Here is an 18,463-nt window from a genome sequence, read left to right as displayed (position 1 = left end):
TAAAGACGACTTGGCAGTTAAGAATCTGTACTGCTCTTCGGAGGATCCAACTTTGCTTCCCAAAACAAGTATGGATTCACTTGTAACTCCAGTTCCTGGAGGGGATCGAACCTCTCTTCTGGCTTCTGCGGACACTGGCACTTGAGTGTTTTTATGTCCACCTGACATGTACTGGGTCATTTGAGAGGAGAGAATGTCAATTGAGAAAATTGGTTTGCTGGAGTTCTGGCCACTACAGTGTAGGCAAGGTATTTTCTTGCTTGATGATTTATAAGGGAAAGCCCACCCACTGTGGGTGGTGCTAAACCTGGGTAGGTGGTCCTGTGTGCTATAAGAAAGAAGAGTGAGCAGTCATCGTGAGCGAGCCAGTAAGCAGCGCTCCTGAACGGCCTCCGCTTGCCTTTGACAATGACATGGAAGCAAGATCAACCCTTTCCTCCCCACTAGCTTCTGGTTATGGTGCTTCATCACACAACAGTAACCCCAAGGAGGACATGTGCCCATGTACACTCATGCTCAGACACCAGCACACATAGGTAACAAAAAATTAATCTTCAAGTATAAACTAGAACACAGAAATAAAAACCAGGATTTAAAAAAAAGGAAAAAGTTAATAGCTACAAACATTTGGCAGATAAAAGTTGATAGCTTACTGGGTGTGTGGCAGAGGTCAGACAACTTAGTACCTGAGAGGTGGAGGCAGGAGATCATGACCAGCCTTGGCTACATGGGCTTGAGGTAAACCTGGGCTACATAAAGCTCATTTCTCCCAAATCAAACAATGATTTAGGGCCTGGCTATTTCATTCTTTCATTCATTCACTGATGTTGTCAGACCTTAAGGTTTTTTAAGAAAAGCGAAACTCAAAATGTAAGGAACACTAAAGCTAATGTATTTATATCTTTATCAAATTACAAATTCTTCCATTTGAAAATTTTATTCATGGCACTGTGTAAGATGGGGTGGTCTTACAATTTAACTGCAAAACAATGTCTTGGAAAAATACTTGTGTGTGTCTGTGTGTGTGTGCAAGTGCATGGAGGTCAGAGGACCACTTCTGGGAGTCCATTTTCTCATTACACCGTGTGGGTCTCAGAGACTGAAATCAGGTCATCGGGCTTAGTAACAAGCACCTTTACCTGCTGAGCCATCTTATTGGCTCAAGGGTGTCTTTTAAACACCTGGTCAGGCTATCAGAAGAGACTGGTGATAAGAGGACACTTCCGTGTACCCAAGTGTGACCTGTGACACAATTGTGCATGGACACCAGGTCTTAAGACACCCTTAACCTCTGCCAGTAAGAAAGGACATTATCACAACCATTTTATTGGCTTGTGGAGACAGTTCCTATGGCACAGTTCCCACCCCACAGAGCAAACCCCCAACACAAATAACGCACACTGTCAGGTGACTCTGATGCCTTCTCCTGCTCTGCCACCATGCTGTCATCAACCGCCTGGGTCAGGTCTTCCTGAAATGTAAAACACACAGACAGTTAGCAACTTAGGTCTCAACTGCACCTTCAGCCTCTGGCAGTGGCCTGGGCTTTGCATCTATCTCAAAAATGACCTTCAACAGCACATAAACATTCTTCACTTTCTTCCTTCCCCAACCTGGATAATCCTGCACAAGTGAACTCAGACTAGTCCTATCAGACATTTGAGTTTGTGCTGAACATTAACTATACTTCCAGGGTTCAATTCCTGAGATTAGAGTACCCTTCCCCTTTAAGATTTTCATCCAGAGGCTAAAAGCACATCTGGCAGAGTCGCTGTGAGATATAAAGGTAAACTTGTCCTTAATACCAGGAGAGAAGCAAATGATCCAGACATGGGAGGCCGACACACACACACACACACACACACACACACACACACACACACACACACACACGGCGCGTTAGCTGAAATGCTGGCCGGAGTGTGCATGTCTGTATTCACACGATTTATCCTCTTGTGTACATGGATTCAAGGCTGAAGCATCATTTGATGGTTTAGGTTAGGCATGAGTTCCTGCAACTTGGCTTGGACAAATCGTGGATCATGAAGTGACAGAGACATGTTGTTTTGAATAAGAGGATATGTTTGCTCTGGCACTCCGGGGTGGTGTGGGCAGGAAACAAGAACAGGGTGGCATGTGACATGGAGTGCTAGGAGTGTGAAATCCTAGTTCCTCGACTCAAGCAAATCTGAGTCCATATTTGACTCTTCCAGCTTAATTCCTTGCATAATTTATAATGGGGTGTGTGTGGGGGGAGGGTGTTAGGTCTCAAACCTGGGACAAACAGCTGAGATGCCATTAGCATATCAAAGCTGATCAGGGTTGCCAGGTCCCTCACATTCCTCAGTCCCTACCTGTTGTAGATAGAGCCATCCTGGCCAGCTTCAGCTCACAGACTGGGCTGGGATGCAGCATGGATTTGCAGACTCATGCTTAGTCCTCTGAACAACAGAACTACCCTCGGTCCCTTACCTCTTAGGGCCACATGCATTCCACTCATTTAGATCTCTGTCACTCTCTTACGGGAAAAAGTTCCTAGGAACCATTTTATCTTACACACAAAACAGATTATGTGATATAAGATGAATCTGCCTCCTCTTACCATAATTCCTCCCTGGGCCCTTGAGTGGTATCTTTTCCACAGCCTCATCAAGTCCCTAGTCTTCCTCAACCCTGCTTTTCCCTGTTTGTTTGTTTGTTTTTAATAGTTAGTAGAATAAAACATGATCTAAATGAGTGCTACATGCATCAAAAATTAAGAATTTGATTTTAAAAGCACTAGGTGAATTTCATGCAGGCCAGCAAAGGATACACAATGAACTTGTGTCTGTGGCCTGTCTCCACTGTGTGGGTTCACAGGTCAGAGAAAGGTCAATAAGGCAATGGGAATATGGTAACCCAGGCTACCTTAGAACCAGGAACCATGGCTACCACTCCTTCTGGTTTACATCAAAAGCAAGTGCTTCTCAGTTATGCTGATGCTGCAAACCTGCTTTAACCCCACTCAACCAGTGAGGGGGCAGCAGGGATGTCTTCTCAGGGTCAGAAATCTTAAATATGAACTTTTCTATCAAGTATTATATCACTTGTGTTTAGAACAAGGAATAAAAATCTTTTTATCTCTCCTACCTTGTACGACTTGTATGCAAATATTTCCCACAAAGTAAAACCTTCATTTGCTCAAACCTGCTGTTCCAGTACAGAAATTTGGTGGCCCGTAGCCCTTTCTTCTCCGTTCAATTTCCTGTGTGCCCAGTATTTTCAGACCAGCCAACTGAACAGGACTGTGATGTCAGGCCCATCCAATGGGAAAAAGACATAGCTACCTCCCAGTTAGAATAAAAAGAACCCACTTGCTGTTTCTCTGTGTTCACTCAGTATTTGAGCTACCTTCTTGATCAAGTGTTAAGTCTGCTTTGTGTAGACACTGTGGTCAATAGCTGATCCCTTTTTTGAGACCTGAACTTATTTCTAACACTAGCTATGGATCAAAAACCCTAACTTAGATATTGCTCAGAGCAAATACTAACTTGTTTTTTTCCCCTTTCTTAAATTGTTTTTACATTTATCTATTGTGTGTGAGAATGTATGTATGAGTGTGTATGTGTGTGCATGTGTGTAAGTGCAAGTGTGTGTGTCTTTGAGTCGGTATATGAAGGTCAGAGGACAACCTGTGGGAGTTGGTTCTTCCTATTGAGTTAGGTCCAGAGGTCAAACTCAGGTCACAGGCTGGGTTGCAGATACTTTTACCAGTTGAGTAACTATGCTACCCCAACTCCCTTTTTAATCATGTGCATTTGTACAGAGAAAGGGCCAGAAAGTATGGCTTCCAACTGGTTTGAACCTCTAATTAACAGGGAGTGCTTAGAAAGGTCCTCTTTTTTTCTTCCAAGAGTGGGTGAGATGCAACAGGCTCCCTGAAAACAGAGGAGCCCAGTCCTTACCACCGTTTCCAACCCACTGGTGGATGACTATAGGAACGACTAATTACAGGGGATGAGACCACATGGATCTGGGGGCAGGTGTCTGAGAACCACTCTTTCCTCCACTTCCCTCTCAGTGTCTAAAGTGCAGCAGGAGGGAATGATAGAAGCAGGCCCTGGCCCTGGCCCTGGCCCTGGCCCTGGCCCTGGCCCTGGCTCTGGCTCTGGCTCTGGCCCTGGCCCTGGCCCTGGCCCTGGCTCTGGCTCTGGCCCTGGCCCTGGCCCTGGCCCTGGCCCTGGCTCTGGCTCTGGCTCTGGCTCTGGCTCTGCACACCATCTTATTTCTCATACTGATTACCTTACACTTCAGGGGCTGCTGCTGAATGACAGTGCCATGATAGCTAAAGGCTACTGACTACCAGTACATGTCAGTTGTGAGTCATGCTACACATTGTAACACAATGGATTTTTGTGTTAGATACCCTTATGGTCTGTTTTAAGCGGGTGTAAGGGTGCACATCATAACAATACTGGGGAGGGGGGAAGATGATGGATTCAAGGTCATCCTCGGCTATACAGGGAGCCAAAGGCCAGCCTGTGCTACAGGAGACACTAACTAAAATGAACTAAAAACATAACAAAACCTCCAGACTCAGTCGTCTGTTTTTAGAGTTTGAATACCCGAAGATAAAGTATTGCCAAGCCAGAGCCCAATCCAGGTGTCTTAGTCAGGGTTTCTATTCCTGCACACACATCACGACCAAGAAGCAGGTTGGGAAGGAAAGGGTTAATTCAGCTTACACTTCAACATTGCTGTTCATCACCAAAGGAAGTCAGGACTGGAACTCAAGCAGGTCGGGAAGCAGGAGCTGATGCAGAGGCCATGGAGGAATGTTTCTTACTGGCTGGCTTCCCCTGGATTGCTCAATTTGCTCTCTTGTAGAACCCAAGACCACCAGCCCAGGGATGGCACCACCCACAATGGGCTGGGTCCTCCCCCCTTGATCACTAACTGAGAAAATGCCTAACAGCTGCAGCTCATGAAGGCATTTCCACAAGTGAGCCTCCCTATTCTGTGATAACTCCAGCTTGTGTCAGGTTGACACACAAAACTAGCCAGTACACCAGGCACACTTCATTTTTAGCCAAGGCACAAACCATGTGGGAAAGAGAATGCATGTTTGCCTCCTGACCGCAGACAGAGGTCGGTTTGCAGGTGGCTCTGTATTTAGATTTGATACCAAGTCAACAAACTGCACTTGTCTATTCTAACCTGAGATTTAAAGCAGGCCAGAAGCACTCCATGGCCCTGCGGTGACATTGGTGGCCTCCCTTTGCTTTACACACAGGCTCAGCACTTGCTCCCTTTCCACCACCGCACCAGCAGAGCCCTTAGTGCATTTACGGCTGAGCACTGGGGCATTTTAGGATGCTGACTTTGCATCTTGGCTCATGAAACAAATGGACACAGCACATTTGGTTGGCACTGAAAGCCTCAGCCCAGTGTGGGAGCTCCTAATAGATGCACGGATCAGCATATGGCACTTCTGAGCCGTAGTTCTTAAAGGCATACTGGATTCTTCTGGATGATCCTTACGATGAGAGGTAAGTCTGGCCTGCAATCCTCAAAGCAGACTGGCTCCTTGTCTTAGTTACCTTTCCATTGCTGGGAAGAGGCCCCAGCACCAAGGCAACTTATAGAACAAAGAGCGCACTGGGGCTTGCTCTCAGTGTCATGACTGCCACGGCATGAAGCATGGCAGCGCTCAGGAAGGCCTGGTGCTGGAGCAGTAGCTGAGTGAGAGCCAACATTTGATACACAGGTCTGAGTGGAGGTGGAGGGAGACAGAGGGAGATGGAGAGAGAATGGGAGGAGAACAAAACTAACAATGGTATGGGCTTTTGAAACACAAAACCTACTCATCAAGACACACCTCCTCCATCAAAGCCACACCTCCTAATCCTTGCCAAATAGTTCCATCAAATGGGTACCAGACATTCAAACAATATGAGCCTATGGAGCCTATTCTGATCCAAAGCACTGCTCCTGTTGTGAAACTAGGGAATTAAGGTACCCCTTCTCTCTGGACACAGTAATGGCCTAAGATAGACACTGGGACCAAACAAGAATAGAAATCTTCAAATTTTATTGACTCAAGGGAGGAGTGGTTGGCTCTGTTCTGGCAGAGACTTGGCCCCAGGAGTGATGCACACACCAGGCTGAGGAGGTTGGTCCTGCTGAGGAGGGTTAGGAGAAGAGACACCACTGGCATAGGGGCTGCTGGTTCTCTTTCTATGATGATTCTGTCCTTCCTGTGACTGAAGGTTGCACAGACAACAGCTGTAGCCTTCCTGTGACTGCAGGTGACATAGACAAAACCTGTAGCCTTTACATCAATTTCTACTTTTGGTAAAGCAAGGTTACTAAAACTCCAATAGCACCTGAACTTTTCTTTAAAAAATTTGAAGATTTTTGTTCCTAGAGAAAAAGTAACCTTTAGCCTACAAATTTATGCTTCACAGTTCAGGAACACATCTCAGTGACAAACATCTATGCAGATCAACCCAAAGGAATTTTTTAAATTGCAAAATTAGTTTGTACTCTGAAATATACCAGCTTTCCCCACTGCTTCAGAGTCTTTCATGGAATCATAATTTCTATAGAAACCTATGTTCTCCTCTCTTGGCTCGGCTAAACTTGAGAGAAGCAACCACTCTCAGGGTGACAGTAATGGCCACCACAACACAATACTGCAGATGCTCAGTCAGAAGTCTTCATCTAAGGTGTCTCCAAAAGACTGGGAGCTATGGAAGTTAATGTGTTCCACACATCCTGACTGTCCTTTTAATATTTATAACACCAACAATTTCTGGAGTCTGGATATTGTAGAAGGCCAAGCTCTCAGTCTCCTAAGTAGCTGGGAGTACTGGTGCATGAGGATCCTTAACTCCTTCTGTCTCTTTGAGTCTGTATGTGGGTATGTGATATGTGTTCATGTGTATGAGTGTGATAATGTGTGTTCATAAATGTGAGTATGGTGTGTGCATGCTATAGCATGCACATGAAAGTCAGAGGTCAATCTCAGATTTGTTTGAGACAGGGCCTGTTTGCCACTGCATATCCCAGGCTCCCTGGCTTGAGAATCTTTGGGGAATTCTCCTTCTCTATTTCCCATGGAATTTGAACTTGGGTCCTCATACTTGCATAGCAAACACTTTACTCACTGTTCTATATCCCCAGCTCTAATAATTACTTCTTTAAGGTAGTTTATAAATCCTATCTGTGATAACTATATCCATGTCTCAGTTTGATTAGCTATAAAATGGGTTAATAATAGAGCTGATCTCATGTAAAACACGGGTTAGTATTAGGACCAATCTAAAGGTGTTATCCCTCACCCATACAGTATGGATAGAATTGTGTTTTCTAGAGCACACAGTGAATACTGTAATACTAGATGCCACTAATCTCAGCAGTTCTGAAAGCTCCTTGGTAGACTAGGGCCATGGGCACTGTAGTGAGTGATGACCAGGACACACAGGTCTTCAGTATAAATGGTTTACGCCTGAAAGATTCCACGGATTTACAGTTTCCTTTGAAAGACACTGTGGCCTACACAGGTCTTAACTTCTCAGTTTCAATATTAAATCAGCAATGGAGGCTTCTCCAGGAAGCTAAATTCACCCTCACAGGCCAGTGCTGAGACACGCTGCTTTCCAAGAAGTCCAGGACTCTGAAGGCCTAATGTGGGCAAGACAGCCCGACTTCTGTGCCCTGCTTCTCTGTCTTAGATAACTACTACTAGGAATAACAATTATAGTATTCATTTCTCCACTTGGAAAAAAATGTTCATAAGCAGTGGTTCCTTCCAGTTAGTTCCAAATTCAAGTTCAATCTCCTCAGTGAAGCAGTCACCGGGCAGAGAGGTGAGGGGGTGACGTGCAGTGGAGGTGAGCATGAGCTGGGAGCCATGTTAAAATGTACGCCCCTTCCATCTCTGTACTCACGAGGCTGCCTCCTCATGGATCCCCCTTCTCTGCTGTTTCCATACAGGAGGAAAGGGGACCGATGAAAAAAGCCTAAAGGGGTTTCTTGCTGCCTACTGGATTTGATTAGATGTTCAGTGTTGGTTTTAAGACTTGCAAAGGGAAATTTATCATCCGAGCAAATCCCAAGTGCTCTCCGAGGTGGAGTTATCAAGAACGACGGTCTGTGAAAAGTGCCGCGTATTTGAATGCACGCGAACTCTACACTGGCAATTTGCACTCTGTCATGGGAAGCACCCCTAAATTCTAAAATCACCACAAAGAAACTCCAGGCTGGATGCTCCAGGAGAATCCCCAGACCTTGCTGTAGACGCCATATCTACGGTAGATCTGAACCAGGAATGATGATGGACACAGTCACGCCTGTTGAGAATTCCAGCCAGGAAGAGAACCCTAACACAGCTACAATCACTCGGAAAACTGAGACCATGTTTTACATCTGGGTGCCAGTGCTGAGCACAGGGAAGAGTCTCAACCAAGCAGAGCAGCCCAGTTTGACAAATGACATTAGAAACTAGGAACTACATCAGTGCCCTAAGGGACAGAGGTCCACAGTGAGCTGGCATCTTCGCAGCACGTCAGGTCTTCTTTCCTTTTTAAAGTCTCAACCTCCCAAGCATAGGGTTTAAAAACACAGGCAGCCTTTTTTTCTCACTCTGTCTGTGTATATCTACCATGGCAGTGCTCTCTTTAACGAAGACACAGCATGAGACAAAGCGGACTTTTCTCGGACAGCAGTTTTTTTTCATCAGGCTGTTAAATCTTCTATACGACCTTTGGGGATAGATGCGGCTGATTTTCTAGAGAGGAGGAGAGCAAGGGAGACTAAAGGTGTACTGGGTGGAGGGCTGTGGTACTTAAAGTATTGTGTGTTTGGTGTTTGATGTCCAAGAACCTGCTAACAAACTGGGCATAGTGGTGTGCAAACTGGAATCCCAGTGCGGGGCAGGCAGGGATAGGTGGATCCCAGGGGCTGGCTGATGAGGAGGCTTCAGGGAGATTGTGGCTGAGGAAGAGACCTGGAGTTGATGTCTGACTCCCAATCCTGACACGTACACTCTCCCCATCACACATGAATCTGAAGGTTTGTTATGCCAGGAATGATTATCAGTGTGGGGCTAGCCACTTAAAAAATGGGGGCATCTAAAATGAAGAACTCTCTGGTGGTCATTTTTTCCTGTTTTCCTAGTAACCATGGAACTGTGGGCAGGAGAGTGCTTCAATGGACTCTGCAGTCTGTCAGTGCCCATCATCGTGCCCTCCTCACAGGTTAGGCGCTCTCTTAAAGACTGACTTGTGCTCTTCGCCATCTCTGAGAAAGAAGCCTTGTGGCTCAGGAGGCCTCGCAGACATCAATATCAGTGAGACAGATACAGAAGATATTGGATCCTTACTGCAGGTGTGGGCACTTCCGGTGATGGGGACAAACAAGGCAAAAAGGGCTAAGAGAACCGGGAGACCACAGTGCACTCAAAGGGCAGTCTGCACTGCTCATCCATTTGCAAATTAAACTGGGAACTAGAATTTCTGGATAAAAGCTCCTGTACAGATGAGCCCTGGGACAGGGATGGCTGCTGGGGTTGAGACCATCAGCTTTCCTTACGGGTGTGGGATTTGGTAGGCCAACTGTGATCCAGTGGATGGCTGCACACTGAAAAGTATGGATGGCAAAACTGGAGTCGACAGGGAAATAAGTCAGGAGTGGGAGGATAGAAAGGAGATTAGGTTAGTGGTAGGGAGGTAGCAATGGATTTGGGAGAAGCTATAATCATATCACTATAAAATTCTTCTAGAATTAATAGTTACTTATTTAAAAAACTAAAATCTCCTTTGTAAAAGACCTTGCTTGAACATCTCTGGAACACTGTGCTGACTGAAGGAAAGACACTGCCATATGGGCCAGGCCCCTGGCCAACAATGACTGAAGGAAAGACACTGCCATATGGGCCAGGCCCCTGGCCACCAATGAGAAGTTTTGGATCCAACTGTACTCTTGAATCTTAATGGTGTTTTATGTATTGTTACTTCTAAGAAAATGCAGCTTCTAAGAAAAATGTAGACTGAAAAACAAGGGCTTTGGCCCACTTGGATTTTACCTAGGCAAAATGTGGTCTTAATGCTAGCGCCTGTTGACTAAGCCTGGCTTCAGGCAAATGATGTTGAGATTATGTTCAGAATCATAGTCAGTTCTCAGAACAAAGAGGCAGCAAAGAGCCAGGCTTGGAGAAGTCAGAGATGAGCAGAGTGGGCCCTGTCGAGCAAGGATTGGCAGAGTAAGAGTCAGTCTTTACTGATTCAGGCGCTCGGGCTGTACCTGACAGTCTTCACACTGGGAAAGGTGAGTCCAATAGGAGTCTCCTGACATTCAGGCATTATTTAAAACTGATCTTCCCTGAACTGATGCAAATCTTATATGAACCAGGAACTTCAACGCAGAGAGTGGGGTGCTCCTAAGATCTTGGCAGATGGAACCCCTAAATGGTAAGAGGAGCTGCCAGCTTCCGCTTGAGTTTTCATGCCACAGACTATTCAGGTCAGTGAAAGCTAATTTAGGAAACAGCTCATGTCTCCCCAGGCATGAGCTTTGAACCCTATAAATTCTAAAATCACCACAAAGAAACTCCAGGCTGGATGCTACCTTGAACTACCTGGATTTCTCCAACTGTGTGTTCTTGTGCTCAGGGTTAGAATTATATTCTATGACAGTGGATGGCAACAAATGCCACTGACAGCATAGGAAAAAAAACACCTGAAACATCTTTAAAAACTGAGCAATGGGAAATGTCACAGCGGCTGCTGTGTGAACCAAATTGAAATGGCATGTGCCTGATCATTTCATTAGATGCTGAGAAAGCATTTGACAAAATTCAACACCCCTTCATGATAAAAGTCCTGGAAAGAATAGGTATTCAAGGCCCATACCTAAACATAGTAAAAGCCATATACAGCAAACCAGTTGCTAACATTAAACTAAATGGAGAGAAACTTGAAGCAATCCCACTAAAATCAGGGACTAGACAAGGCTGCCCACTCTCTCCCTACTTATTCAATATAGTTCTTGAAGTTCTAGCCAGAGCAATCAGACAACAAAAGGAGGTCAAGGGGATACAGATCGGAAAAGAAGTCAAAATATCACTATTTGCAGATGATATGATAGTATATTAAATGATCCCAAAAGTTCCACCAGAGAACTACTAAAGCTGATAAACGACTTCAGCAAAGTGGCTGGGTATAAAATTAACTCAAATAAATCAGTAACCTTCCTCTACACAAAAGAGAAACAAACCGAGAAAGAAATTAGGGAAACGACACCCTTCATAATAGACCCAAATAATATAAAGTACCTCGGTGTGACTTTAACCAAGCAAGTAAAAGATTTGTACAATAAGAACTTCAAGACTCTGAAGAAAGAAATTGAAGAAGACCTCAGAAGATGGAAAGATCTCCCATGCTCATGGATTGGCAGGATTAATATAGTAAAAATGGCCATTTTACCAAAAGCGATCTACAGATTCAATGCAATCCCCATCAAAATACCAATCCAATTCTTCAAAGAGTTAGACAGAACAATTTGCAAATTCATCTGGAATAACAAAAAACCCAGGATAGCTAAAACTATCCTCAACAATAAAAGGACTTCAGGGGGAATCACTATCCCTGAACTCAAGCAGTATTACAGAGCAATAGTAATAAAAACTGCATGGTATTGGTACAGAGACAGACAGATAGACCAATGGAACAGAATTGAAGACCCAGAAATGAACCCACACACCTATGGGCACTTGATTTTTGACAAAGAAGCCAAAACCATCAAATGGAAAAAAGACAGCATTTTCAGCAAATGGTGCTGGTTCAACTGGAGGTCAACATGTAGAAGAATGCAGATCGATCCATGCTTATCACCCTGTACAAAGCTTAAGTCCAAGTGGATCAAGGACCTCCACATCAAACCAGATACACTCAAACTAATAGAAGAAAAACTAGGGAAGCATCTGGAACACATGGGCACTGGAAAAAATCTCCTGAACAAAACACCAATGGCTTATGCTCTAAGATCAAGAATCGACAAATGGGATCTCATAAAACTGCAAAGCTTCTGTAAGGCAAAGGACACTGTGGTTAGGACAAAACGGCAACCAACAGATTGGGAAAAGATCTTTACCAATCCTACAACAGATAGAGGCCTTATATCCAAAATATACAAAGAACTCAAGAAGTTAGACTGCAGGGAGACAAATAACCCTATTAAAAAATGGGGTTCAGAGCTAAACAAAGAATTCACAGCTGAGGAATGCTGAATGGCTGAGAAACACCTAAAGAAATGTTCAACATCTTTAGTCATAAGGGAAATGCAAATCAAAACAACCCTGAGATTTCACCTCACACCAGTGAGAATGGCTAAGATCAAAAACTCAGATGACAGCAGATGCTGGCGAGGATGCGGAGAAAGAGGAACACTCCTCCATTGTTGGTGGGATTGCAGACTGGTACAACCATTCTGGAAATCAGTCTGGAGGTTCCTCAGAAAATTGGACATTGAACTACCTGAGGATCCAGCTATACCTCTCTTGGGCATATACCCACAAGATGCCCCAACATATAAAAAAGACACGTGTTCCACTATGTTCATCGCAGCCTTATTTATAATAGCCAGAAGCTGGAAAGAACCCAGATGCCCTTCAACAGAGGAATAGATACAGAAAATGTGGTACATCTACACAATGGAATATTACTCAGCTATCAAAAACGACTTTATGAAATTCGTAGGCAAATGGTTGGAACTGGAAAATATCATCCTGAGTGAGGTAACCCAATCACAGAAAAACACACATGGTATGCACTCGTTGATAAGTGGCTATTAGCCCAAATGCTTGAATTACCCTAGATGCCTAAAACAAATGAAACTCAAGACGGATGATCAAAATGTGAAGGCTTACTCCTTCTTTAAAAGGGGAATAAGAATACCCGTGGCAGGGAATAGAGAGGCAAAGATTAAAACAGAGACAGAAGGAACACCCATTCAGAGCCTGACCCACATGTGGCCCACACATATACAGCCATCCAATTAGACAAGATAGATGAAGAAAAGAAGTGCAGGCCGACAGGAGCCGGATGTAGATCGCTCCTGAGAGACACAGCCAGAATACAGCAAATACAGAGGCGAATGCCAGCAGCAAACCACTGAACTGAGAATAGGACCCCCGTTGAAGGAATCAGAGAAAGAACTGGAAGAGCTTGAAGGGGCTCGAGACCCCATATGTACAACAATGCCAAGCAACCAGAGCTTCCAGGGACTAAGCCACTACCTAAAGACTATACATGTACTGACCCTGGACTCTGACCTCATAGGTAGCAATGAATATCCTAGTAAGAGCACCAGTGGAAGGGGAAGCCCTTGGTCCTGCTAAGACTGAACCCCCAGTGACCTAGATTGTTGGGGGGAGGGCGGCAATGGGGGGAGGATGGGGAGGGGAACACCCATAAAGAAGGGATTAGGGGGATGTTTGCCCGGAAACCGGGAAAGGGAATAACACTCGAAATGTATATAAGAAATACTCAAGTTAATAAAAAAAATAAAAAAAAAGAAATGGCATGTGCCATTTGGTACATGGCTGTATCATGTACTTTCACAAACAGAGAAGGAACACAGGGCACATCTGTTGGGGCCACTTTGAGTGGGGTGACCTGGGGTTGTTGGCTATGCCCTAGGGGTAAGACTTGTGATAAAGATGAACAGAACTTCTGTCACCCCAAACCTGTGGAGGAATGCTTTAAGGAACATGTACGCTAGAGGACCTGTACAATGAGCTAAGCAAGGTGGGACCTTTTATGCCATCTGTGTGGGCCTTTCCTGAAAACACAGGCCAGCCTTGCTGCTGGCAAACACATTCGATGTGCGTGGTCTGTGCTGTACTCAGAGGAATATGTGCACATTCTGTATCCTGAACACCGCCATTGCTGCCATGGACTCCTACTCAGCCTGTCAGTGTCCACTCTGGACGGTCCAGTCCCATCTGCCATCTGACCTTCACATGGCAGCCACAAGGAATCTGTAGCCAGCTCCTGTAGACCTCTGAAATTTGGTTCTTACTGTCAGCTTTAGGACCACCTTTGTCATGTGACCTGGCTTTTGCTGAGTTTTCCAAATGCTTACATCTCACCAGTTGGACACTTTCAGTTCAGCAGACTACCCGAGGTTCTAAGACCACCTAGAATCCCTCCCTCCCCACTTCCCTCCCAGTTTACTTTACTTTTCAATTATATGTATGCGTGCATTTGAGTGTGACAGGGCATATGCACATGCGTGTAGGTGTCTAGAGGCTAAAAACACCAGGTCTCCTGGAGTTGCCGAATCTGAGTGCTGCGACCCAAACTCAGTCTTTACCGCTGAGCCATCTCTCCAGCCCCCTCTTTCTTTTCTGCTCCATTCTCAACCACAGTCAGCCTTTTGTTCTTATGTAACACAGAATATCTAACAGCCACCACAATTGGACATTATTAAACACCCACACACCAGAAACAAAGCCTGCATCTGTACTGAACACATACAGGCTGCTTGTTATTATTAAACGACATGCACGACTGTGTAAGTACAACAGTAATATCCAACAGGATAAGAACAACCTACACGGTATTAGTGTATATTACAGGCTTTCAGGTGAGCCAGAGATGTCTTAAGGAAAAGGGAGAATGGGCCTGGGTTACAGCAAATACTTCACCATTTCACGCAAGGCACTTGGGCATCTAAAGATTTGGTATGTCTGGGAACTAATGCCCACACAGAGACTAAGAGATAACTGTATCGACATCTTCAAATCTCAATCCAGATGCCCCTAGAGGAGCCCCTCACTCACATGACCCACAAGCACCTGGACTTTCAGTTCTTAGCTCTGTGATCCGGCCATTACCTGAGTCAGTGCCTGCTTATTGCCAGTGACAGATCCCTGGAATCTAGCACCCCTTCCCAATCCTGCCAGCAATAGATGTGGGGCTCCAGCTCCTCCACACCCCACAGCACACGCTGTTACCTGCTGGGTTGATTATAGACTTTCTCCTAGCTGCAGAGCCACACCTCACCGTGACTCTGATGTGTGAAGCCGCGTCTCACATCTCTGACACTCATTTCTCTAGTGCATCTTCTACATATGGGCCCCTTACTTGTATATCTTTGGAGAAATGTTAGCGTTCTTTCCCATTTTTACCCTAATTATCTTTTTATTACTTATTGCAAGGTGGTTCCTAAGGATTATTTGTTATCAGTAACTGCAACAGCAGGGAGAGGGATGACTAAGAAGACAGACAAGGGGCTGGAGAGATGGCTCAGTGGTTAAGAGCACCGACTGCTCTTCCAGAGGTCCTGAGTTCAAATCTCAGCAACCACAAGGTGGCTCAGAGTCATCTGTAATGGGATCTGATGCCCTCTTCTGGTGTGTCTGAGGACAGCTACAGTGTACCCATGTACAATAAATGAATAAATCTTAAAAAAAAAAAAGAAGACAGACAAGGAGAGCAGAAAATTATGAGCCATGGCAGGGTCTGAGATACAAAGGCGGCAGCCAATACAGACAGAGGTCAGTTATAAGAAAGCAATGAGCACACCCACTTCAGTCTACCCCTTCCTTCCCTCCTAACCACCAAGCTTCTAACCGTGGGAGCCTAGTGTAAGCATTTATCCATCTCAGGCCCTTTAAAGAACACAGCCAGGCACAGTGCTACATACCTATAACATTCCAATCCCCAAACCCCAAAAGGCAGTAGAAATATATAGAAATGAGCTCAACCTAGACCACAGGAGGATTTCTGGTGTATGGATAACAACCACTTCTGCAGGAACTTGTGAAATTGATTCCCATCTACCAAAAGGAGTTTCTGGCAGAAGGAACATATGGCTACTTTTGGAGGCTATCAGCAGATCAGAGCTCATGCTGGCCTCCAGGCTCCTCCAGTATCACAAGTACCCATGACACATTTCAAAGTCCATGTTAGCATCCTGCCCTTCTCACCTCCTCCTCTACCCTGGACTCCCTCCCGCTCACAGGCTCCCCTCCCTAGCTACTCATTCTCCTTATAGCCCTGCTATTACCCATGTGTTTGCTCCCTCTCTGCTCCTGTTCTCTCTCGCTATGTTCCTCTAGTCTCCATCCCAGCTGCTCTCCCTCTCTGGCAGATGACCCCGGCCATGTCCAATCTGCTGGTCACGTTCAGACTGCATCATTCTCTCTCTACTCTGTGTATCATTCTCTCTCTACTCTGTGCACCATTCTCTCTCTACTCTGTGCATCATTCTCTCTCTACTCTGGACCCCCAGATGCCTCAGGCTATTCTCTCTCCAATATGAACAAGAAAAGCCTTTCCCTTAACCATACCATGGAGCAGTCATGTCACCAGTTTATAGACTGTGGATTCCTATCTTTGCCCCACTTCTATGTGAGCACTAGAGACCCCATTCAGGTCCCCATGCTTGCATGGATAACACCACCCTCTGAGCCACCTTCCCAGACCCAGGACCATATTTTTTCTTTTCTTTTTTAAAGACAAAGTCTCATTATGTAGCTTTTGCTAACCCATGTAGAAGAAACTAAACCTATAGCCATATAGATCTGCCTGCTTCTGTCTCCTGAGTGCTTGTAGCTCACAAAATTTATATGAGACCATTTATATTATGCTAGAAAAATATGTCCAAATTCAGACTATCTTTCCTTTCTCAATTAGACCATGCATAGGATCCACTAAAAATGGTGAAGGAAATTTTAGAATATCAGAAAATGAGGAAGATGGAAATGGAAAAAATAAAGGGTAGAAAGACATAATAAGACAGGAGTTCAGTCATTCTTAGATGAATTGGTATCTAAAAACAAGCTCAGACTAGGCACACTTGTAGTAGATGTATAGGCAGGCAGAGAACACACACACACACACACACACACACACACACACACACGCTTTTAAGTTAAAGCTTAATACTTTATGCCTCTTAGGTTGTCTGAGAGCCATCTCTCGCTACTGGGGCCTAGGAGCAGAGTAGACTAAAAATGGCTTCTCTCTGCAGCCTACAGGACAGCCTTGTTGTATCAGACTTGTATCAGACTCTCTCAGATGTAAGAGAATGTCTCCCCTTCCTTCTCACTTCTTCTGGGGATTAAATTGTGGCTGCTAAAAAATTATGCTGCTTTTTAGATACATTTTCTCTAATGTATCCATAGTGATACAGTGTCCCAAAGAGTTAACTTGTATTTAAATGAATGGCCTTTCAGTGTGGACATGCATTCTGTCTTTTGGAAGAGGGACAGGGGTCCTCATGTGTTATTATTGCTCCTCTTGACACTGGAGGTCTTCAGTCCCAAGGAGATTTGTCCAACTGTGGTTTGCTACAATTTCTACTCTTGCTGAAGACATAACCTTAATTAGAAATAACCTTTCGGGGCTGGGGATTTAGCTCAGTGGTAGAGCGCTTACCTAGGAAGCGCAAGGCCCTGGGTTCGGTCCCCAGCTCCGAAAAAAAGAACCAAAAAAAGAAAAAAAAAAGAAATAACCTTTCCTTTAGACCTGAACAAATCAGTTCACTCTGTTGGAGTTACAATCTAAGCCAGTTCCAATACATTAGTTTTTCTAATAGGTAAAGGATGATAAATCAATGGATGACTTCTCAAACCCCTTCAAGGGAAATAATACCTCAACCAGACTTAAACTCATATAAGAGGAGAATTTCTGGACATCTATAAGACATTTTGAAACACAGGGGGCAGGGAGAAAACACACATATTCCTTTGTAACAATCGTAGCCAACTTAGAAGTGATCCGCTACAATGGAGAAAGGCACATTATGAAAAAAGGCATGGACACATACTGGCCACTGACCTAGGTAAGGAAATTAAATTTCTTATTTATAAAGAAATGGCCATCACCCTCGTGGATACAGAACACAGCAGGGAGCCTGGTTCAGAGTAGACAAACAACAAGCTGTCCCACCTGGAGGGAGAGCCACAACATCTCTCATCTGATGACGTTCTAGCCCATGGGCAAGTAGGTATCTTTTAGTAGGAATCAAAGAAATCATTTCCTCCTGTTTCTTTGGTCTAGACTCTGGGAATACCCAGGGCTCAGCTGGATTGGAAGGAGGAGCTGGCTGCCACTTCAGTCCTGCAAAGCACAGTTCAGGCATGGTGGGAGAGACCCTGTGCTCTGAGAACTAGTCACTTGCTGAGTGGAAAGCTCTTCCTGTCTCAGAGCCCAAGGTAGCTAGTGACCAAGATGGCAGGCAGCGTCCTTCCTAGCATGGCAAGAAATGCAGGCCCCGTCCCTGTCCCCACCTGCACCCCTCCCTGGGCTAGAATAAAGAGCAAGGCGGGATTCTCACCGGCTTGGAGCTTTCTCTTTCAGGCAGGGGTTTAGCATCCACACTGCTGTCTTCCTCACTACTGACAGGTTCAGTGCCACCCAGATCCTACGGGACAGTAAAAGGCAAGCAGAAAGATGTTATTCTTCGTGCACAC

The 18,463-nt window shown here is 45.0% G+C and overlaps 1 protein-coding gene across 8 annotated transcripts in view; it reads right to left on the bottom strand.

Moving 5' to 3' along the window:
• The window catches only part of Patj (PATJ, crumbs cell polarity complex component), a 302,745-nt gene that overhangs the window by 64,051 nt on the left and 220,231 nt on the right, over positions 1–18,463 (bottom strand). For 6 of the 8 annotated variants that reach the window (XM_039109186.2, XM_039109188.2, XM_063287100.1 and 3 more), the window contains 2 exons: positions 18,328–18,414; positions 1,400–1,471 (listed from right to left, as the gene is read on the bottom strand). In XM_039109186.2, coding sequence (XP_038965114.1) covers positions 1,400–1,471; positions 18,328–18,414 — 159 coding nt within the window. The remainder of the gene's footprint in view (positions 1–1,399; positions 1,472–18,327; positions 18,415–18,463) is intronic. The other 2 variants (XM_063287101.1, XM_063287102.1) reach the window with 1 other exon arrangement.

This window comes from Rattus norvegicus, chromosome 5 (assembly GCF_036323735.1).
Source record: "Rattus norvegicus strain BN/NHsdMcwi chromosome 5, GRCr8, whole genome shotgun sequence".
In the NCBI taxonomy this organism is placed as follows: Eukaryota; Metazoa; Chordata; class Mammalia; order Rodentia; family Muridae; genus Rattus; species Rattus norvegicus.
This window is presented reverse-complemented; position numbering and strand designations above follow the sequence as displayed.